This window comes from Armigeres subalbatus, chromosome 1, assembly GCF_024139115.2.
Source record: "Armigeres subalbatus isolate Guangzhou_Male chromosome 1, GZ_Asu_2, whole genome shotgun sequence".
In the NCBI taxonomy this organism is placed as follows: Eukaryota; Metazoa; Arthropoda; class Insecta; order Diptera; family Culicidae; genus Armigeres; species Armigeres subalbatus.
This window is the reverse complement of record NC_085139.1, coordinates 76,045,999-76,069,602: the sequence shown is the minus strand read 5'-3', so window position 1 is coordinate 76,069,602 and position 23,604 is coordinate 76,045,999. Positions and strand designations below refer to the sequence as shown.

At 38.6% G+C, this 23,604-nt stretch overlaps 2 protein-coding genes across 2 annotated transcripts in view; one reads left to right on the top strand and one right to left on the bottom strand.

Annotated features, from left to right (window-relative positions):
• The window catches only part of LOC134227304 (D(3) dopamine receptor-like), a 304,852-nt gene that overhangs the window by 40,991 nt on the left and 240,257 nt on the right, over window positions 1–23,604 (bottom strand). Inside the window, exon 4 of the mRNA XM_062708690.1 lies at window positions 22,445–22,547. Coding sequence (XP_062564674.1) covers window positions 22,445–22,547 — 103 coding nt within the window. The remainder of the gene's footprint in view (window positions 1–22,444; window positions 22,548–23,604) is intronic.
• The window catches only part of LOC134227322 (uncharacterized), a 275,985-nt gene that overhangs the window by 64,424 nt on the left and 187,957 nt on the right, over window positions 1–23,604 (top strand). The window lies entirely within an intron of this gene.

Below are 23,604 nucleotides of genomic sequence, written 5' to 3'. Positions count from 1 at the left end.
TAGTTAGTATATTAAGCCAATTGTTCATTAAGACCACCAAAGTGTCAGATAAATGTATACAAATAAACAAAGAAATAACAAAGAAATATAGAAAGGATTTTATGAATAACTACGCAAATATTTCAACTAAATAGTTGAGAGTTAAGCAGAAAATAGAACCTTGAATGCAGATAAAAAGAAGGCAAAGACGAAGAATCAAGCAAAGAAGCAGTAAATCATTAAGAACATCACTTGTCATAAGACGAGTTTGTACAATCTCATTTAATTCTACCACTTAATTGTACCTTGACAGATACGTATTTCGACCTCAACAGTAAGATCGTCTTCAGTGTCTCAGTGTCTTCAGTGTGTCTCACTGTTGAGGTCGTAATATGTATCCGTCAAGGTACAATTAAGTGGTGGAATTAAATGGGATTGTACAAACTCGTCTAATGATAAGTGAAGACATTCCACTAAAAAGCTCAAAATAATTTTCTTAACATTAAGAACATTCTGCTGTCATATGCATGCTTGTTCCATGTTTGCTGGGATTTCCTGTGTACATGGGACAATTATGGGTATAACGGCAGTACACCCGATTCTGTTTTTACACGGATTTTTTTTTACACGGCCGTGTAAAAAAAATCCCATACAATTTTTTTGCAAAGTTGTTCCATTTTGCATGATTCGTCGAGAAATCATAAAACTTTTTTTACACGGATTTTCAAATTTTGAACTAAAAACTTTTTTTACACGGAACGCATCCCCCGTGTAAAAAAAGAATCGGGTGTATTGTAATTAAAAATACAGCAGACGTTCAATAACTGCAAGAGATTTTACTGCAATGCGTTTTACATTTGAAGCAATATCAAAGGCAATGACAGCCACGTTGCCCAATTGTATGTGCCTTCCTTTAGAAATACGAGCGCTTTTTCTTTGGGGATTCGAAAGAACTATCTTTGGGAATTTGAACAATTTACCTGTGGGAATTCCGACGAATTTCTTTTGGATATTCCTTGGAATATCAAACAAATTATCATCAGCAATTTGAACCAGTTTACTTTGGTAATTTGAACGAATATCCTTTGGGAATTCGAACGTATTTCTTCCGTTTTGCATTCTTCAACGAATTCGAAAGATTTTCGGTTGGGAATTCAAACGAAACTCCTCAGGGAATGCTAATGATTTTTTTGGGAATTCGAAAGAATTTCCTTTGCAAATTCTGACGATTTTCTTTTGGAAATTCAAACAACTTTCCTTTGAAAATATGAATGAATTTTCTTCGGCATCTCGATCAAATTTTGTTTTGGAAATCGAATTGACCTTTCCCGTCAAAAATTGTATCTTGTTTTATTGTCTCAGTCGATTCTTTGACTTATTTAAGATCAACTTTCCCGAAGAACTCATTTTTTTTAAGCCTCTAACTATTTTTAAAACCGAAAACAAAAACCGAATAAGTGCTGCACGTGTGAACCGGCCTGGCCAATCTTAAAAAAAACAACAATTTTTCGATTTTTGTTTTAAATTTTAAAAATACTTACAGGCGTAAAAAAATATGGTTTCTTTGGGAAAGTTGACCTCAAATAAGCCAAAGAATCGATTGAGCGAATAAAAATGTTTGACGGGAAAGGTGAATTGATTTTTTTTCAGGAATATGAATAAATTTACCTTTGGGTATTCGAACGACTATTACTTGAAATTTCGAGCAAAATTACTTCAGAAAACAAATAAAACTATCGTACCCAGTTTGGCATAAAGTCGCTTGACATAATCGTTATTCGAAATAATATCATTAGAGCAGTGTAATTGATGATTGAGATTAAGTCTTTCAGCTTCGTTGTTTCTATACCATGAGAGTAATGCATGGTAATTGGACGCATGATTGTATGAGGCAGCAAATGAAGAATAAAGAAGGTTCCTGTAAAATGAGAAACACTTCAAATGTTGAAGCAATAGCAATTAATGAGCTTTGAATTAATTTGACATTAATGGCTATTTTTATTTTCCATGTAAGGGTATCCAGGAAAACCTGTCCATTGTGCTTTTTTCCTTCTGTTAGTAACAAAAAACAAGTAAAAAAACAGGATTACCGTCTTCGACCAGACGTCGCAAAGACTGAATATTTAACACCTAGCATTAGACAAGGGACAGGACATTTATACAACACCCAGTGGACCAGTTGAGAATTTTTTGCTTTACGAAAAGTATACTCCTTGCTAGGGCGGGAATCGAATTTACACTCCACGGAACGCAAATACGCTTAGACGACTGACGTTTGGCTAGGATTCTTATTAGTTCGTGAGTTATGAAAAGTATTGTTTTCAAGGGAATCTCATACGCTCATACATAAAGACATAACTACTATTTCTCGAGTTGAATCTTTTGGTATATACTGGAGCTTTGAGCTTTCTTCCGTGCCATATGATCTCTTCTCAGACACGGCTAATGGATACTTTAACTTGTACCTCACCAGCACACAAATATGCATCGCGGCGGAACCCTTGGTTGGACCGTAAAGGAAGCTCTTCAAGCTCCTTTCCATATCGGTGTTGAACTTAAATTAAAATAAAAAAAAAACCCATTAAAAATAAAAAAAAAGAGTACAACATTCGAAAAAAGCACACTTGTCGTTCACAATAGCGTCGGAGGAACTGCGTGAGTGATTCTGGACCATGCGGGTCCGGAATGTTTAAAATAAAGAATGGGAGAAATTGGATAAAGAAGGGAGGAAAGAATCATGCTTCATATCCTACTTTACCATCAGCAGGGCAAATGCATTCTTCGAAAGAAAGGGATTACATCTTCCCTATCTTTAATCCGAGCAAAAGGAACAGAGCAAATGCCCGAATTGAATGAAGGAACCTCTTCGTCTTTTGCTTTCGACACTTGAAAAAAGGAATCATATCCTTCCTTGCCTTGAAGTGAGCAAATGCCCGAATTGAAAGAAGGAATAATATTCTCTCCTGTCTTCTGCCGAGCAAAATATATGATAAGTGGAAAAGGCAGATATAAAAAACAACAACTCTTTCATGATGTAAAAGCGACAACAAATAAAAGTAATTGAACATATTTTGCATTAGTTCCGAAACGATTTTCCTCTGGGATGCCGAACAATTTTATTCCAGCAATTCAAAGGAATTTTTTTTTTTTGAAATTCGAACGAATTCCTCTTGGAATTCTAACAAATCTCCCTGTGGAACTCAATACATGTTTCTTTTGAGAATTCGATCGAATTTCCATAATCGACTCAAAAGAGTTTCCTCTGGCAATAAAACTAATTTATTTTGGGAATTTTAAATTTTCGTTGGGCGCTGACGTTATCGATAATTTGGTGTCAGGTCAGGAGCCGTTTGACCAAATAGTAAAAAATTCTACCTTAGATTATAAGTAGTGAAGAGTGAGAAGTGAGTAGTGAGAAGTGTGAAATGGGAAGTATGAAGTGAGAAGTGAGCAGTGACCTGTGATGATCGCGAAGTTTGAAGCAAAAAGTGAAAAGTATGCAGTGAGAAGGAATAAGTGAAAAGTAAGTAGTGAAAAGTGATAAGGGAAAAGTGAGAAATGGGAAGTGAGAAGCAAATAAAGAGAAGTGAGAAGTGAAAAGTGGGAATTGAGAAATGAGACGTGAGAATTAAGTAATATGAAGTGAGAAGTAAGAAGTGTTAAGTAAAAAAGTGAAAAGGGAATAGGGAAATGTGAAAAGTGAACTGAGAACTGAGAAATGTGAAGTGACCAGTACTGGAATAAGTCGTGATCGTCATAAAGCAGAGAGCAAAGCGCATTTTTCTATTTCAGGCGACCAAATGAAAGAATCGTGGGTTCTTTGATCAATTTCGCATGAAAGGCAGTCATGAAAGGATGTTGGGCTTTATTTAAAAAAATAAATTTCTAAGTTATTTTAATAGATATATGCAAAGAATAGCGACTAGTCGATAAATTAATCATATTCCTTCAATTCACCGGGTTGAAAGTGGTACTAAACACAAAAATAAAGCAGATATTGCACACTTTCATGCCCTGTCAGGGGACAAATATTTTTTAAGATTTTTGTAGCATGCCATTCATCCTTCGCGTTTCTATAGATATTGAAAGGGGCAGATATGTAAACATCGCGTGACATCTCTTATTGAAAATGAGAAATTCCAGTACTGGAAGTGACATGTGAAATAGGAGAATTAGGTGGATTGAAAGGTGAGAAAATAATCCTTATTCTTTCTTTCTTCATTTTCGTTCTTCATTCTTTTGCTCTTCCTCCTTCTGTCTCCTTCTTTCATCTTCGTTTTTCATTCTTCCCTTTTCTTCTTTCCTTCTTCCTTTTTCCTTCTTTCTTCTTCTTTATTCCTTTTTCCTTCTTCTTTCTTTCGTCTTCCTTCTTCTTTCTTCCGTCTTTCTTCTTCTTTTGTCCTTGTTCCTTTTTTTACTTCTCACTATCCTCTACTTTTTTTGACGTAGGACTTACGTCTCTCTTTACTATACCGGGTGTCATTTCAAAATATTCAAATCGACCGCGTTACGCTGTGTTGAAAGATTTTAAACGTTAATAGCGTTCGTCTCCGTGGACGAATTTCTGCGGTAAGCCCCTCAATCGACAGATTTCAAGTGTGCCTTCCATGTCCATGCTTGATAAGACCCGAAAACTTGTTTCAATAGGCATGAAACTGTTTTCAATGAAAAACATTGAGCTCAAGGGAACCTATAAATATGGGTACCACATAATTCTTGCATCATTCCATTACCACGTTTTGATTGGTGCAGACACCAGCGAATGAGCAGCTGCTGGGTCTGCCGAGAAGCCATAAAATAGCGCAACGCGATTTTTTCCTTTCATTCTGACCGGGACAAGCGAAGCAACTGCATCATTGATGGAACAGCACTTTTAGTAGGGAATGAAGTCTGCACCGACCGCTTTTTCGGCTCGTCACCATCGAAGCGACCATCATCATCCGAAACCTAGCCAGCACATCAGCAGTCCACCCTACAGACCCGACAAAGCAGCAATGCTGAGCAGATACCGGCAGCAGCAGCAGAGTCGAGCCGAGACCGGCCGGCATCGGTGCTGAGCCGAGACAGGATGAAGACAAGCCACATGATGCAGCATGTATGTCCAAAAAACAAACGGTTCTTCAGAGAGCCAATAATAGAGATCAATATCAATGCTTTCAATATCCTTCGGGATAGAAATTGTACTTGGGTGCCAAATCCAATATTCTAGAGATAAAATTTTATGCGTGATTTTCATAAATAGCTTCAAAACTAACAGTAGATAATTTTTCTGATTTAACCGCGAAGTGGACGAAGGACTTCGCTTGAACATGCCATTAAACATTCATAAGATGTCCAAATCTCTCACATAATCTTATTTGGATAAAGAAAACACCGATTACAGCTAAAACATTAATAAACTATCAATCGATTTTTCATCAAATGTTGGATTTTTTGGCATTGATCAAGAAATATCTAGATAATCATTGTTTGCTACTGACCGCACACAAAGCGAACGTGACTGAATGATCGTCCCATGTTACCAATTCTAAATCTTATCACCCGAAATCCCATGTCCGGGTGTTTCCTTCCTTCTACTACTAACAATGTTATCTCAGAAAAGAACATGTACTTCCCACCTGAACTGTAATTCTAAGCTCGGTTGCCCGGCTTTTTGGCTTGTATCTAGCGACAAGTCCCGTTAGGAAATAGACGTCAGCAGCGAGCAACAAGCGTAAAAAGAAGAAGCCCTTCTCGAACGCGTTGATTATGATGACGTTTTGGCTGACAAAGAAGCGGGATACAAGACACTAGCTGATTGGCCCACCAATTAGGAAGCAGAGAAGATTCAAAATAAGGTATAAAACAAAGAGCATTCGCTCGCAGAGCACTCAGTCTTTTTATACCATCACTAGAAATTCGCGGTTATTTGAAAAGATCGTTTTCTTACTTTTTGCACTTAGCCGAAGCAAACAGCCTTTTTCAAGGATCTAAGAGTTAAAAATAATGTTCTCCTTCAGTCGCTATCGCACGGATTAGAAGGCCTTTCAGTGGAAGGGCTGAGATACAGTCTACATCCCCTGCTGAGCCAACTTGTGGTTTATTTCAGGCAGTCCTTCAGTGGGAAGGTTGCCACTGTCGAGGCTAATATTTCGTGACCGGACAGATACTTCCTGAATTTTTTTTGATGATTCTTGTTCGAGGTAGATTTGATTTCTGTGTCGGTTTGATGAGAAGATTTTGGCAAGGAATGGTATGCAACGCCGATTATTTATCCAAAATAGTTGATGTGAGAAAATTGGACATATTATGTATCTTAAAGGCATGGTCAAGTCAAGTCCTACGTCCACTTAGCGGTTATGTCATAGACATTACCCACTGTTCGTTTTTTGAATATCTTGTTTCTCACTTCTAACTACTCACTTCTCACTTCCACTTTTCGCTTCTTACCGTTCACTTCGAACATCTCAGTTCGCTAACTTAATCAGGAAACATATTTTAACAAATCGGACAAACAGCATTCGACTTAATGGCTCTAGACCAATATTTGTTTCACGTTTGATGCAATTGTAATATTCATTGGTAAAAACGTGAGGAGATAAACAATCAACATGTAAGAAAATAACAAATTAAAATAATGCACGTTCTCAATAACCCGTTCTCGACAACGCTCCGACAGGCACAATAAGACGAGGTGTTCAGCTAGTAAGGTGGATCGATCAGGTGGAAGACGGTTTGCGGACCCTCCGCAGACTACGTGGTCATAGACCGAGTTGAATGGAGGAGACTTTTATTTACTGCACAGGCCACTCCGACTTAGTCTGAGAAATGAGTAATAATAACGTTGTCTCTTGGTGTCCTGAGAGAGACAGCTAGGTCGGGCCCACTCCAAGTTAGGACGAGGTTCCATATATGATACTTTGGTACATTAGTCAAATCCCGCAAATGTATTTTTATTACGCATTGCGCATTTTGTCTACAGTAATTAAGTTGTTATATTCAAATTCTACCTTTTGTCTAGGATTCCTATCCTATTTCGGCACACCGAGTCAAATAATGCCATTTAGCATCAACGATTCTATGTCTGTCTCTGGCCTTCAAAACTATTCTACTAGATTTCAGACACAGAGCATTCATAAATCGAGTCACATATACAATATATATATTCATAACTGTGCGGAAAAGAAACTATGCAGTAGCAGGGTATTTAAAAGAAATATCGTTGGGAATTCTAACGATTTTCCTGTAGAAATGCTTTAGAATGCTTTTTCAGAAGTTCAAAAGATGCTCGTTTGGGAATTTTAAATACTTTTTTTGGAAATTAGACTGATTATTTTTAAAGTTTCTTTTGGAAACTGGAACGAATATTCCTTGAATTTTCTAACAAAAACAAATTTCCAACAAAAAAAAAACCCTGATTGATCCACCTAGCGGTGTTTGTGCCTTTCTTGTACATTACATACATTAAAAAAAATGAGTTAGGATTTCTAATCGTGTTTTATTGTATAAATCCGATCTGGCCAATTTTCAGTAGGAAACAATGGGACAGGATTCCCCGTCGAATGCAACTAATCGCAAGCAAATCCTAAAAGATCAGTGAGTTTTATTTTGCGCACATACATACACACACATACACACCGACAGACATCATCTCAATTCGTCGAGCTGAGTCGATTGGTATATAACACTATGGGTCTCCGTACCTTTTATCATAAAATCGGTTTTGGAAGTGAATTTGTAGCCTTTTTCGTTACACCTTCGTGTACGAGAAAAGCAAAAATTTGGTTCTTTAAACGACTTTTTATAATTCAATTTGAACTTGACGATTGGAATGAATTTTCTTTTGCGATTAAAACGAACTAGTTTTGGCAATTAGAACAAATTTCTTCTGGGAATTCAAACTATTTTCTTTTAGGAGATCAAAATTTTGGAATTCAAACGAATTTCTTTTGAAAATTCAAAGATACTTTCCTGGTTGATTCAAATGAATTTCCTTTTGGGTATTCAAACTGTTTTTGCGAATTCGAACGAATTTGCCTCGAAAAAGCAAACGAATTTGTTTAAACGGCTCGAACGAATTTCCTTTGGAAAACTTTGGGAACTCGGACGATTTTCTTTTGGGAGTTTGAACAAATTTTCAAACTTGAAATACCTACTTTTGGGAATACAAACGATTTAGCTTTGAAAATTTGAACAATATTCTTTTGGAAATTTTAACGAATTCCTCTTGGAATTCACAACAAATCTTTATTGGCAATTTGAACGAGCTTTCGTTAGCAATTCGAAATTCCTTTGTTGTTTCGAATGAACTTCCTTTAGAAATTTAAATGATTATCCTTATGGAGTTCAAACGAAATCCCTCTGGAAAACCAAACATTTTTTCTGGCAATTTGAATGAATTTTCTTTGGGAATATGAATCGTTTTCTTTGAACAATTCGAAAACAAAATGTTTTGCTGTTCAAACGAGTTTTTCTTTGGCATTTCAATCGAATTCCTTTTGGCGATTCACACGAATTTGTTTAGGCAATTCGAACGAATTTTTCTTGGGAATTCAAACGGTTTCCTTTTAGGAGCTCGAAAAAAATTCCTTTTGGGAATTCAAACGGATTTTCTTAGGATATTCGAAGGAATTTTCTACGGCAATTCGAACTAATTTCTTTTGAGAAACCAAACGACTTTCCTTTCAGAAGATTTTCTTCTTTCAATTCGAAAGATTTTCTTTTTGTTATTCGAAAGAATTGTCTATGAAAGTTCAAACGAATTCAAACGGATTTATTTTAGCAATTCGAACGATTTTTCTCAGGGACAGGGTTTGCAGAAATCGCTCTCAATAGATAACGAACAACGATGCTTACAAGCATGATTAGGTGGAAATATACCGATGCGAATATATGCATTTCTTAAGCTAAATGGGTTTTTACCCAGACATGCTCAAATTCTTTGCATTTATTTGTTGTGATGATTCCTGAATTAAAGTTTGCTGAAATAGCTATCAGAACACCGCCACCGGTGAGACGTGAGAAAACTCTTGTCATCTCTGAATACATTAAAGTTACTTCCAAACATTTCTCCACTCCTAAAAAAAACATTGTGATTTTGAAAATACCGAAAAAACTACGGAGGTAAAAATATATCTTCATCGTAAACAAAGGAATTTTCCTTGAAGAAAGTCCTCTAATTACGTAACGCAAAATTTAACCATTTCATCACCCCTCCCCCTATCTTACAATTTCTGTATGAATCCTCTAAAAATTGCATGGATCGTCATACATCTCGCAAACACCTCCCAGCTATGCGTTGCGTAATTTATGTATATTGCTTTTGATGAAATGAAAAAATCGTTTAGATGAAATTGTGTTTTCCGACTATGTTTAGATGTAAAACAATAAGTACCTAATACAATTTCATTATTTCGATTCAGCGCTTTGTTCGCTAAGTCGCTTCTAACACCAAATGACTTCAGCTTATCCTTAGAAGGAGAACTTAATTGATAATTTTCTATTTATATCCCTTTTTCATTGTTGTGGATCTTTACGCTTCGGAAGTAGTCTTTTTTCGGCCGGAGATACGGGTTCGACATTAGAGCTTGAAGATTCTTATGCGTACTCTTGCGCCTCACGTTCCTGCAAACTTTTACCCCACAGCCCCAAAATTTATACATTTAATGGTTTTGGCCTCTTGGAAAACCAACCCAATTGATGTTCTGCACTATAAAGTACTCTATACAATAAGTTATCGAAATGGTATAACCTGATTGAACGTATATGGTAATGGAATACTAGTTGCGGAAGCACAATTATTTTTAGCAAAATGGCCAAAAAATTATTTTACTTCATATCTCCCTTGTTGTTTCTTCAAATCGTTTACAATTACACATGACAATAGTTGGTCAGATTACCTGTCAAACTGATACAGTGCTGCTAGTTTATCTTTTTTTATAACTTCAAAAAATCGAAAATGTACTCTCAACCCACGCGCACTCTTGCCCCACTCTACTCTAATGGGATGCTTATGCGCAATAATTTCATCGCATACCAGTCACGAAAACACTTTTTACGTACGAAAGTGGAAGCGATATAATATATATTATTATAATATAATATAATATATATATTATTATGTGTATTTCTTATCCGAAGTTGCACGGTAGTGTATGCGATGTGTACGATTTTTAGCGAGTTTGTTCGTTGCAATGTAGTTTGTGATATTCAGTTTGATCAGATTACATTTGAGTTTGTTTGCAGAAATATGCGATGTCAACAAATGAAACTAAAAAACAAATGAAAACGATGTCAACAAATGAAAAAAAAAAAGAATATTTATAAATAAACTGATGAGCTTCGCAGCACAATGCGATTTTGATGAAACGGCAAACGATGTTTATCGTGTTTTCTTATACGATGTGTGAATGTCTGGGGATTTTCATTTGGTAATTAGAACGAATTTCGTCTAGGAAATCAATCCGATTTATTTTAGCAATTGGAATGAATTCTCTTTGGGAGTTCGAACGATTTTGTTTTAGAATTTCGAACATATTTCCCTTTGAAACTCGAAATATTTTTCAATAGTAATTCAAAAGAGTTACTAGTTCCGGAGAGGGGCCCTCCTTAGTCGTGCGGTAAGGCGCGCGGCTACAAAGCAAGACCGTGCTGAGGGTGGCTGGGTTCGATTCCCGGTGCCGGTCTAGGCAATTTTCGGATTGGAAATTGTCTCGACTTCCCTGGGCATAAAAGTATCATCGTGCTAGCCTCATGATATATGAATGCAAAAATGGTAACCTGGCTTAGAAACCTCGCAGTTAATTACTGTGGAAGTGCTTAATGAACACTAAGCTGCGAGGCGGCTCTGTCCCAGTGTGGGGATGTAATGCCAAGAAGAAGAAGAAGAGAAGAAGTTCAAAGGAGTTTATTTTGGAAATGTGTCCGATTTTCTCTTGGAATTTTCCACGAATTTACTTTGGAAATTTCGTTGGTGACTAACGAGTTTTATTTAGGAATTTAGGAATTCAGAAGATTTTTGTTCAGGAATTCGAAAGATTTTCATTTGGGAGTTCAAACGAATTTCTTTTGGGAATTGCAACGAATTTGTTTTTGTCAATTCAAACATATTAATTTTGGAAATTCAAACGAATTTTCTCGAATCTCAAAATATTTTTCATAAGGAATGCAAAGGATTTCCAGTGGGAATTCAAACGAATTTGTTTTAGTTAGGGTATCTGTTCCTATATCAATAACAATAAGCCAATGCGCATATGAAATGCATTTATTTCTCACCCAATAATCAAGAAACATGAGAATAATTATGCTCGGCTCACGTCATTTTTAATTGAAAACAATTTGGTAACTTCAAAAATGAAATTATTATCACATTATAGAAGTATTTAGCTAAAAACATCATCACTGCCATGCACCTATTTCAATAACATTCAAAAACAGTTAATCCTATGCATGTACCTATATCAATAATACTGTTTCCAACATAAAATACGCACACTATCATTCGTGTGTATACGTAACGATATGATTGCAGTGATGCCGAATTGTTCAATGTTTTGTATTTGAGTTGAAATATAATTACAAAATTCCAGTTTTTGTTGTAGTTTTCCAACTTATCAGTTTTATTTTATGTTTGTCATAGCTTATCTCTTCGATATACCTTGTTTTACAAACATAAGAGTTGAATTTCACAACGAAAGTTCATTCAAGCATTTTTGGAATGAAAATCTAGGTCGGCAACCCTTGCAGATGCTGCAAGCCATGTAAATAGTTTGGAATACGCACAAGAATAATTTAGACGTTGTTCGAAATAAACCTATATCAAACTATAGGAAATCGGAATGGTTTTTCAAATATGATTATATTTATAGTGAAAATGTGATGTGCTCTATGTGTTGTGAAGTGAATTTTGAAAGGATACATTTGTTTTAGCTTGAAATTGAGTGGAAAAGAACGGCGTGAAAACAGATGAATCTGCTAGTAGCGATCGAGCAGTGCATCAAATCAACAGTTCAAAGGTAGGAAAATGAAAATAAATGTGTTTTATAATTTTGTTTTTAATAATTTGAGTCTTGTGAACTAAAGCATTACTCAAACGAAATTTTAAATAATATTCCAAACATTGGAGAAGGTGGTCTATTCATTATTGTGTACATACGTTGTGAGAAATTGTAATCAAATTGATTTTTTATTTGGTTTATTGACGGTTGGGATTAATATACGGGCTGTTATTAATATGGGAACAGATACCCTATTTGTAGGGATGAGGTAAATCAAACTTTCAAATAATCGAGGATGAGCAACACTCTCATGCGATTACATATCCGAATTATTATTTGATAAAAACTCGATAGCGAGCGAGAATCGTTCGATAATTGTATCTTGATTTTAATATTTACCGTTAATTTTTGAACTTATTTCTCTATATAACACTAAAATACAATGACAAACATCAGATTAAACTTCATTGTTGACATTAAATTTGTATTGGTAAGGTTTACATTTAATTGATAATACATAATTATGTTTATTATCAATAAGGTACTAGTCAAAACGATTAATGCAAGGGATGGCGTTTTTTCAGTGGTAGTAAAATCGAAATTTCATCACTATAAAACTGCTAATCAGTGTAAACTAAGTGCATGAGATAATCTTTTCACCTCATACTTCATTCCTTATCAGTACTTTCTTCTAAAACACTTCCATTTTCAAAAAAATTGCGAAGTTATCAAATGATAATTTCAATTATTATCGTATGAGAATGATTCAGCACAACCCTGGTGCATATGCATATTGCAAACTGGTGGTAGGAGCACAGACAAACAGACGTAACAGCTTGAACAATTTACTAAACATCCATCACTCCTCTACCACCATCTTGCGAGCATGTTACACGAAGCAATGTTTCGTATGACATTGTCACCAGAAGGCGCTAGAGTGAAATGTCAAAGTCGAAGGATTACGACGCTAGCGCCTCTAGTTGTGAAACGCGCAATCATTCATTCATTTATTTAGTTAACATCTAAACAGATAACACTGAATCAACAATTTGACGCCACAATGCACGGTTCGAGGCCGCATCTCTCCATCCTCGGATACGCCCCACGCTCGCCAAGTCGTTCTGCACCTGGTCTGCCCATCTCGCTCGCTGCGCTCCACGCCGTCTCGTAGCTGCTGGATCGGAAGCGAACACCATCTTTGCAGGGTTGCTGTCCGACATTCTTGCAACATGTCCTGCCCATCGTACCCTTCCGGCTTTAGCTACCTTCTGGATACTGGGTTCGCCCTAGAGTTGGGCGAGCTCATGGTTCATTCTTTGCCGCCACACACCGTCTTCTTGCACACCGCCAAAGATGGTCCTAAGCACCCGTCTCTCGAATACTCCGAGTGCTTGCAAGTCCTCCTCGAGCATTGTCCATGTTTCATGTCCGTAGAGGACTATCGGTCTTATTAACGTCTTGTACATGACACATTTGGTGCGGTGGCGAATCTTTTTTGACCGCAGTTTCTTCTGGAGCCCGTAGTAGGCCCGACTTCCACAGATGATGCGCCTTCGTATTTCACGACTAACGTTGTTGTCAGCCGTTAGCAAGGATCCGAGGTAGACGAATTCCTCGACCACCTCGAAGGTATCCCCGTCTATCGTAACACTGCTTCCCAGGCGGGCCTTGTCGCGCTCGGATCCGCCCACAAGCATGTACTTTGTCTTTGACGCATTCACCACCAGTCCAACTTTTGTTGCTTCACGTTTCAGGCGGGTGTACAGTTCTGCCACCTTTGCAAATGTTCGGCCGACAATGTCCATGTCATCCGCGAAGCAAATAAATTGACTGGATCTGTTGAAAATCGTACCCCGACTGTTACACCCGGATCTCCGCATGACACCTTCTAGCGCAATGTTGAACAACAGGCACGAAAGTCCATCACCTTGTCTTAGTCCCCGGCGCGATTCGAACGAACTGGAGTGTTCGCCCGAAATCTTCACACAGTTTTGCACACCATCCACCGTTGCTTTGATCAGTCTGGTAAGCTTCCCAGGGAAGCTGTTCTCGTCCATAATTCTCCATAGCTCTACGCGGTGTATACTGTCGTATGCCGCCTTGAAATCAACGAACAGATGGTGCGTTGGGACCTGGTATTCACGGCATTTTTGAAGGATTTGCCGTACAGTAAAGATCTGGTCCGTTGTCGAGCGGCCGTCAACGAAGCCGGCTTGATAACTTCCCACGAACTCGTTCCCTAATGGTGACAGACGACGGAAGATGATCTGGGATATCACTTTGTAGGCGGCATTAAGGATGGTGATCGCTCGAAAGTTCTCACACTCCAGTTTGTCGCCTTTCTTGTAGATGGGGCATATAACCCCTTCCTTCCACTCCTCCGGTAGCTGTTCGGTTTCCCAGATTTTGACTATCAGTTTGTGCAGGCAAGTGGCCAGCTTTTCCGGGCCCATATTGATGAGCTCAGCTCCGATACCATCCTTACCAGCTGCTTTATTGGTCTTTAGCTGTTGAATGGCATCCTTAACTTCCCTCAAGGTGGGGGCTGGTTGCCTTCCATCGTCCGCTGAACTGACGTAGTCGCGCAATCAATCAAATTCAAATTGGTCGATAAAGTCATGTACGATGATATTTTCTCTAGTATTACGTCTGTTTGTCTGTGGTAGGAGTTTGTGTAGAAATCAATACGAAATTTTCAAAAACACTAATCTGCTTTTGTAAACAAACATTCAAACCATTTTACGAATCTGATAGCACGCCCACGCAAACCAACACCATCAACACGTAGGTGGAGGCTTCTGTTACCTGTTGATGGTGTTCATTTGCGTGGGTGTGCTCTCAGATTCGTCAAATCGACGTTTGAATCTTTGTCTACAAAAGCAGATTAGTCGTTTTGAAATTTTGTTATTGAAATATGAGATTGTGGGTTCAAGTCAAGATTGGGGCATCGTACTCACGAACAGTCTGTAGGTCGGATAACTTAATCGTTCGAAAGGGTCTCTTATGTTACAATTTTTTTGTCGTTAGATACAATAATTCCATTATGACGACATTCTAAGTTGATGACTATTTGGACCATTGTCATCCCCGATGACGCTAAATTACAGTTTTGCTTTGTATTGTTCTCAAGACTATGGATTTTCAATTTTAACCATATGTAATTTCGACATTTTGTCATAGATTCCGGATAGATAGGAAGCTAACATCATCGCCATTAAGCCTATCGAAGCGCACAACCACAGTGCCCTTCTGCTGAGCTTCAAGCTTCAACAAAACTGAGGTGTAACAGACGGTCGGTAATTACGGCATCAGTAATCGCTGGGTGCTTCCAACTTCAGTACTTCTACGCCAGGTGAAGTATAGGCTTCTTTTCCACTGATAAACTACCATTCCGCATGCATGACTTCTGGGATCGATTCTATACAATCTGTGAATATGATGAACGATTGCAATCCAACGGCATACCGAATCGGTATTACCGATGCAAGCTGCAAAATGCCTTCAAAGATTGCGTTATTATTTCTGATATACCATTTCAGCTTTCTTTGCCTTTTTGATTTTGGCTTAGTGAAACAAAACGAAATTTAATTTACCGTTATAAGAAACATGTGTCAACTGATCCATAAAAGCAACGAAATTAAGTTAATGGGAATAACCAACTATGTTCGACACTTATGTTTGCGATAAATGGAATAGGATCCGTTTTCTTTGATCAGCTATGTACATAAGAGATTTATGAGTAAGCTGAATTGGTTATTGTTTAACTATCATCAGAAATCAGTTGATGTTGATATACACATTAAGAAAATCCTGAAATAAATTCATCATATTTCTAATAACTTTACTACACATTCCAAGACCTCTCAAGATATGTGCAAATACAGTCACTTCGCACGAACCGGATATGCTGTATGAACCGGCAATCTGTGATGATGAATTTCGTATACAAACATCATCTCGCCTATCAATTAATGAAAATTTATTAGATCCGGAATTCTGACTTACTGTTGGCATAACCACGAGTTTCCTGCGAAATTCGAACCCCAAAAACAAACAACGCCGCCCCGACGCTCAACCTAATATGCAGGTTTGACAACGTGGCGTACCACTACGCTACTGGCTGCCATGGGTTGTGGTTGTTTATCGGAATGAAAATAGCGAAGGTTTCCCCTTCTCTTCGGATCGTCTCACGACTAATGTGACTGTTCAGACTATTAAACTGAGCGCAACCATGTGGATGATTACGCATCCTTTTTCTTCAATAGCGTTCGCTTGGTGGCGTATGAGTAGATTTCAATCGCGTCATGGTTGAACAACCGAACTGTTGATGCCATGCGAAACTAACTGATGGAAAACGTTTTTAGCCCACAGCTAATTTCAAGTAATTAGTAATAATCCTTTTTAATAAGTCATCGTCTTACTAAGTTTATCCTTCATTAATCCAACTTATGATAACGTGCATTTCGATGTCTGCCGTTAAGGATGAATAACTGTAAAGTTAAATCCTTTAAATACAATAAAAAAAAAAGATGTCTGCCGTATTGGAACTAATTTGTATCATTGAATCACTGAATATTATTGCAGATGACGACAGGTCAAGGAAAATAAAAAGATATCCTCTGATTTGCCTAATTATATACAGATAAGTGTTTACATATCGTCGTTGGATTCAAATTAGACCTCAGACTAGTATTCATTAAATCATCATTTCGCAATGGATCCCTAAACTTGGATATCCCATCATCCATAATTCCAAGGTCAACACCATTTAAACTCGGCTATTATAGTTGAGACGCGAAAGTTCGAGCAAATAAAAAAACGATTAGCCATTTACATTTTCTCAGCACCGTGGGATAATCGATTAAAGAACTTCTCCTCACAGGGGACCTAAAAGGGAAGTTAGGATTTTCCACCCAAGGCAAACAAAGTTTCATTCGAGGAAATTGTATTGACTTTACTGAATTGCGGTGCCGGAAACTTGACGGGACACGTCCGCTTGACATGGGTACCACCACCCCCTCCAATTTCAACTGACATGGAAAGGTATTGACATCTTTGCCGTGTTTGATATTCGAAATTGAAATATTGTGCCCTCGTTAAAGGATGAAGAAGGAACCAAGCCGCTAGCGTCCAGATAAAGGATATGCTCAACTGACCAGGGAACAAATCATGTTACAATCCGAATCGCCGGAGGCTTTTCCAAACCGAAATGGAAGGACAAGTTGGTACTAAACAAATTGTCCGATGTGTTATCGAGCATGTCATGCATATTTCATATGATCCGTTTCTTCCAGGAAGGAACAGAAAAATAGATATTTGCCAAGTAACGGACACGTCTTTCCTAAAATAAGAACAAAGCGCAGAGGAATGACAGTGACAGTAAGTGGATGGCCTCCAAAAAATGTTTTATTTTTCCAGTCTGATAAGCACAATGCGGGGAAAAGTTCCCGTCACAATCGGATATATGTGATTTCTTCTCGATGAGATGGAGGTACCGTCAAATGGGGTAACTTGCAACACTTTGACTTAATCTCATTCAGATGCATTTTTCAAGGTTGTACGTAATTTGGTCAGTTTTCAAATGACGTTTAGAATGAAATATGCCAAATCGTTTTCAAGCTATTTGCTTAAAAAGTTCATAGTTTATTTCTAAGCTTAGCTTAGCCTTAACTAACTACACATATCTAGGGTTGCTACTCCGTGATTGCACAAAGAATCAACTGAACGATTGACTAGGATGTTCAAGCATTCTCAGTGTGCAAGTTTCAGTGACTCAAATGTTCAAATGATCAACAATGGTACCGGCCACGGCCTTGTAGCCAGGAAGAGGGAAGAAACATCAGTAGGTGAGTATGTACATTATGTGGAAGATATTGATTTGAAAATGTATTGGAGGTAACCACTTCCCTTCTATGGGACTCGAACCCACAACCCTACAGTACGCTAGACTGGTGCTAATCAACTAAGCTACAAAGGACCTCCGTCGACCTACGCAACCTCCTTTCAAGAGGCTCGGATACCTCCTGACAAGAGGCTCGGAAGCCTCCTGACAAGAGGCTCGGAAGCCTCCTGACAAGAGGCTCGGAAGCCTCCTTTCAAGATGCTCAGAAGCCTCCTTTCAAGATGCTCGGAAGCCTCCTTTCAAGATGCTCGGAAGCCTCCTTTCAAGAGGCTAGGAAGCCTCTTTTCAAGAGGCTAGGAAGCCTCTTTTCAAGAGGCTAGGAAGCCTCCTTTCAAGAGGCTCGGAAGCCTCCTTTCAAGAGGCTCGGAAGCCTCCTGTCAAGAGGCTCGGAAGCCTCCTGTCAAGAGGCTCGGAAGCCTCCTGTCAAGAGGCTCAGGAGCCTCCTGTCAAGAGGCTCAGGAGCCTCCTGTCAAGAGGCTCAGAAGCCTCCTGTCAAGAGGCTCAGAAGCCTCCTGTCAAGAGGCTCAGGAAGCCTCCTGTCAAGAGGCTCAGAAGCCTCCTGTCAAGAGGCCTCAGAAGCCTCCTGTCAAGAGGCTCAGAAGCCTCCTGTCAAGAGGCCTCAGAAGCCTCCTGTCAAGAGGCTCAGCCTCCTGTCAAGAGGCTCAGAGGCCTGGAAGCCTCCTGTCAAGAGGCCTCAGCCTCCTGTCAAGAGGGCTCGGAAGCCTCCTGTCAAGAGGCCTGGAAGCCTCCTGTCAAGAGGCTCAGAAGCCTCCTGTCAAGAGGCCTGGAAGCCTCCTGTCAAGAGGCTCAAGCCTCCTTTCAAGAGGCCTCAGAAGACTCCTTTCAAGAGGCTGGGAAGCCTCATTTCAAGAGGCTCGGCCGCCTCCTTTCAAGAGGCTCTGAAGCCTCCTTTCAAGAGGCTCGGAAGCCTCCTTTCAAGAGGCTCGGAAGCCTCCTTTCAAGAGGCTCGGAAGCCTCCTTTCAAGAGCCTCTGAAGCCTCCTTTCAAGAGCCTCTGAAGCCTCCTTTCAAGAGGCTCGGAAGCCTCCTTTCAAGAGGCTCGGAAGCCTCCTTTCAAGAGGCTCGGAAGCCTCCTTTCAAGAGGCTCGGAAGCCTCCTTTCAAGAGGCTCGGAAGCCTCCTTTCAAGAGGCTCGGAAGCCTCCTTTCAAGAGGCTCGGAAGCCTCCTTTCAAGAGGCTCGGAAGCCTCCTTTCAAGCGGCTCGGAAGCCTCCTTTCAAGCGGCTCGGAAGCCTCCTTTCAAGAGGCTCGGAAAGAGCCCGAGATTTCAGAAATGGATTGTGAATGCTTCGACTGTGAGTCCGATTTATGAATAATAATTCAAACGAGTTTTTCATGGAAATTCAAATCAGTTGAACTTAAAACAAATCAAAATGAATTTAAATTTCAATTATTAATTGATTTAATCAATTTCAAGAATTAAATTTCAAGCTATTTACTGGAAAAACTCAAATGTATTCGTAGATGTATTCCGTAAAAATTTTGAAAAACTTAATGATATGAGAAGGATCCATACCGTTGCCAATTGAATTAGCTTCCGGTTTGATGTCGAAAGCGCCGGTGTTCCCGAGATAAAGTATGACAAATTCCGATGCTTTTCGGACCGGCTAACGCCTCTATACCTAATAACAATATTTTTTTAATGTCCAGATTTTTTGCGTTTGATTGAATGATGTGCCTTTTTTTACACATCCTCTAAATATTATTTGTCGTGAACTTCTTGTGATATCAAAGCCTCGCTTCGGCAAACCTCGTTGGATAAACGTACAACTCGTGCCAATAAAATCACCTTTTTGCAACTAGTTGCACACACTGCTATTTTGCAGTTATGTTAAATAAGTATGCTTGAAGACGAGCTCGGTGGTCTACCGGCTACCGCTTCTGCTTGATAAGCAGGAGATTGTGAATTCAATTCCAGACTCTTCTCTTTCCTACTTGTATTTCTATCCAAGATCTTTTTGTGTTTCACGTTCTACCAAAACAATTCCGACTATTATAACCTTCCACATTAACAATACCAAAAACCTTCCGTGGCATCTATGAGAGGTCATAGAGCTCTCTACATCTTTCAGGTATACAACTCACCATCCTTCCTCTTCCTCAGCTTTTGCAAGGATGTGGCCAGGGCAGATCTCGACTATTGAAGAGTGCACCATCTAAGTGATAGTGATTAGTCCCAAATCAATATTTAAGGTAGTGGATGAAAGTTATGCTACTCTCATACAATAGTCCAGACATGTACCACGAATTTGTACGAATTGCTTATGTTAAATAAGTTTGCTTCGAGACTACAAAAATGTCACCGACAACAGTTTCTACGAAAATTTATCTTCTGAGAGTATTAAAATAGCCCATTCATATACTATAAGAAAAAAATATTCAAAAAACGGTGCAACACTTGAAAGACATATAATTTTTCAAACGTTCGCAACCAACATATGCACATATTTTTACTGATAGACAAAATTTCACTTCCCACTTATTTACCGTATTTGAGATAACCGTAGCAAAGCTAAACTTGAAATTATGTAGGTTGGGCGAAAAAATGCCAAAATAATATTAATAATTAAAACAAATCAGTTGGAAGGTAGGAAAAACCGAAATTGTTAAAAACTCTTTTGTGAAACATTTTACATTTTGGCGAGACAAAACGCCCTAGACAGAGCACCTGTATTTCTTTTCTAGATGCATCAAATTCTTTCAATGAAATTAAAACATTTTTAAGTAGAACAAAGATTGACGAGAACCCATATCAAGTCGTTTGCTGAGCCGCAGAATTGTAATCGTTCAGTTTAGAGTATTTTTAATTCATCGGGAAAATTGTCACAGAATTTTAATCTCCAAGCATTTCAAATGAAGAAGGATTTTCCGCGCCCAAACCCTGTTAATTCCTTCATCTGAAAAATAAATGGAAATGGGAATGTCTACCGTGCGGGACCGAAATCCGTCCACCTCAATTTCATATAATTTATCTTATCCTGTTCAGATACTTGGCAGTAAGCTTTTAGGACATAGAAGTGGAAAGAAGGCTTTGAAATTAAAACAACAAAAATCAAAAACAAATCGCCACCCACCAAACGCGGAGTTTTTGCCGCCATTTTGTTTTCGGTTAGGGCATAATTGCACCAAAAGTAACTGTGTTTTAATTGCTAATTGCGAGTCATTACATAAGATAAGCGGAATACAAAACGAAGGGATCGCTTCTCAAGGTCCGTATCGAACTATTTACAGTGGTAGTTTAGTCAATCAGATTGCTTCAATTTAAATATTTAGTTAAAAAAATAGTTGTACGGATTTTGATCCTTTGATTTGAAATCCGTCCACGGTGGACGGATTTCAAGTTAGCAGTAGAGATTTTATTCATTATTTTATCATGTTTTTTGTAGTTTTTAATGAGTAAATGTGAAACACTTCAAAAGTAGAAGCCTTCATGCTCCTGTGTCAATGGAAAACGTTTCATTTACATTCGATTCCTATTTTCTAATGATTTTTTCATATACTAAGGTTTTCAAGTGCACGGATTTCAATGCCCCACGGTAATTGTGAGGTTAATTTCATCGCGGTCTTGTAACCATTCATTCCCGGACCGTGCCAGTGTTTTGAAGCTCCATACGAGGGATTGTTTCCCAATTAACTGTATTCAAATGGTATCAATACATAAATGCAAATACAAATTATCCTCAATTAAGTTGTCGACGATTCCTGCTTTCATTCAAGCACCGTAAAGTCGAATTGTTTCCAATTAATGCCCGGCTCGATAGTTCCACTGCAAATTTACGACACCACCCAGCATTCATCGTCGTCGTCGCGAAATGAAAAACCCATTTCTGCATCATCGGTTTCTCTGTGTAGGCAATGGAAGCGTAGCGTAAAAACAGGCGGATGTACGGAAAATAATAGCATCGTCCGTGTGTTTCCACGTGATTAAATGTGTGTTTTTTTTCCAGTGCTATAAAAAGCAAAATACTTAAACAAACAAACATACAATCTTGCAGAACGGTTGTGGGTCCTGCTCGTTGCTTGAGGACTACGAGCTGACACCGACGACATACACGTGCTATAATTGAACTCATTGGCGTAACTAGAGATAGGATGAGCCCCAAAATCGCGAAAAAAAAATACTCACAAACAACAGAAAAATGGTAAAGTAAGTGTATTTGTTGTGCCGAAGTTGAATCGTAGCTAACAATAGACACAGTTTGGTGCTAATAATATTGTAGAAATCAAATATCAAATTCGAACCGTTTTTTGGTATTTTTCCTTTTATTTGACAAATGCAAATATGTTTTAAAAAAAATATTGGTACTAAGATGTGGCTTCCATAATTCTTGATTTTTTTTAGTAATGAAGAAAGGTGTTCATGTCTTTGAATGATTGACATGAAAAGTATACTTCAAATTGTAATAGCTTTGCGTACACCCAACCAGCATCTGTTCGATTTTCTAACAATTCTGTATAGGAACCTTTCAAAGCCCGTATAAGAACTGGGCATATGCGAAATTGTTAGATTCTTCCCCTTTGAGTTTTAACGCAGAGGCTGCGCCACTGACCACTCGTAGACGTGACTTACCTATCTATACTAATTGCACATAAGCTAAGGATTGACGCCGTACACAGTAGAACATCTAATGAGATCCATATATCACACAGTATCCATCCGAGCGGCCACGATCCTGTTTGGAAGAGAATAAAAAAGTTTCAATAAACAGTGCTCCGATAACGACAAACAAATAGGGATTGGTGCGATATAAAAAAAAAGCAGCAGAATGAAAGTGCTCTCAGTCGGGGTACCGGGTCCGCCAAACGACCAAACCAGTTCGAACCAACTGTGCATGGAGTTTATGGCGCACTTGACGTTCACTATTTTATGGCCAATTTAAAAGGTTCACGCTGCTTCTGGCCCCATTGGGGACGGCAAAATCAGTCAGTTGATTCCGATGGGTAATTCGAGGCAAAATAGGATCAGATCTGGACTAGTGATAACTATTCCATCAGAGCGTTGGAATGTCCGAAAGGACGAAGGAACGTTTTGCTGATTTATGGTCAGCTATTAGGTATTTCTTTATTGCAGCAGTCCGCTTCGCATGTTTTTACAAATTTAGAATTGTGCTTTCTTAGACCTGCAGCATAAGAAATCATTTATTCGTAACGATTTGCAACAAAACCTCAAAATTCTTCAGTCAAATCAGAACATAAAATTGGGGACCGTCTCGAAAACATGTAAGATTTTAAACTTTAAGGCCCGATGTCCACGTAGCGTCTTTTCAACGCTGCGTGCACACGGCGTTAAAAGGACGCAGATGTGCATCGGGAAAAAGCGGTAACGCAGCGTCACCGCACCGATGCACACCTGCGTTTTTTCAACGCCACGTGCACGCAGCGTTGAAAAAACGCTACGTGGGCATCGGCCCTAATAGCACACTCATCTTTCAATGGATTTTGTAGATTACTGTTGAGGTCGAAATACGTATCTGTAAAGTTAAGTGGTGGAATTGAATGGGATAGTACTAACTCGACTTATGATACGTGAAAGCACTCCCCTAAAAAGCTCAAAATAATTTTCTATATTGAAAAATCTTTTGAATTAAACAAACACCAGCAATAAAAAGCAATAAAAGTATCCCAAATCCTGCCATTTCCAGGCACTCGCTCACATTGATTTCCTGGCTTATGGTCCCGGTCGTAGTATATCTAAATATCGCTCCTTGACTAACAAATGAGACTGCCTCC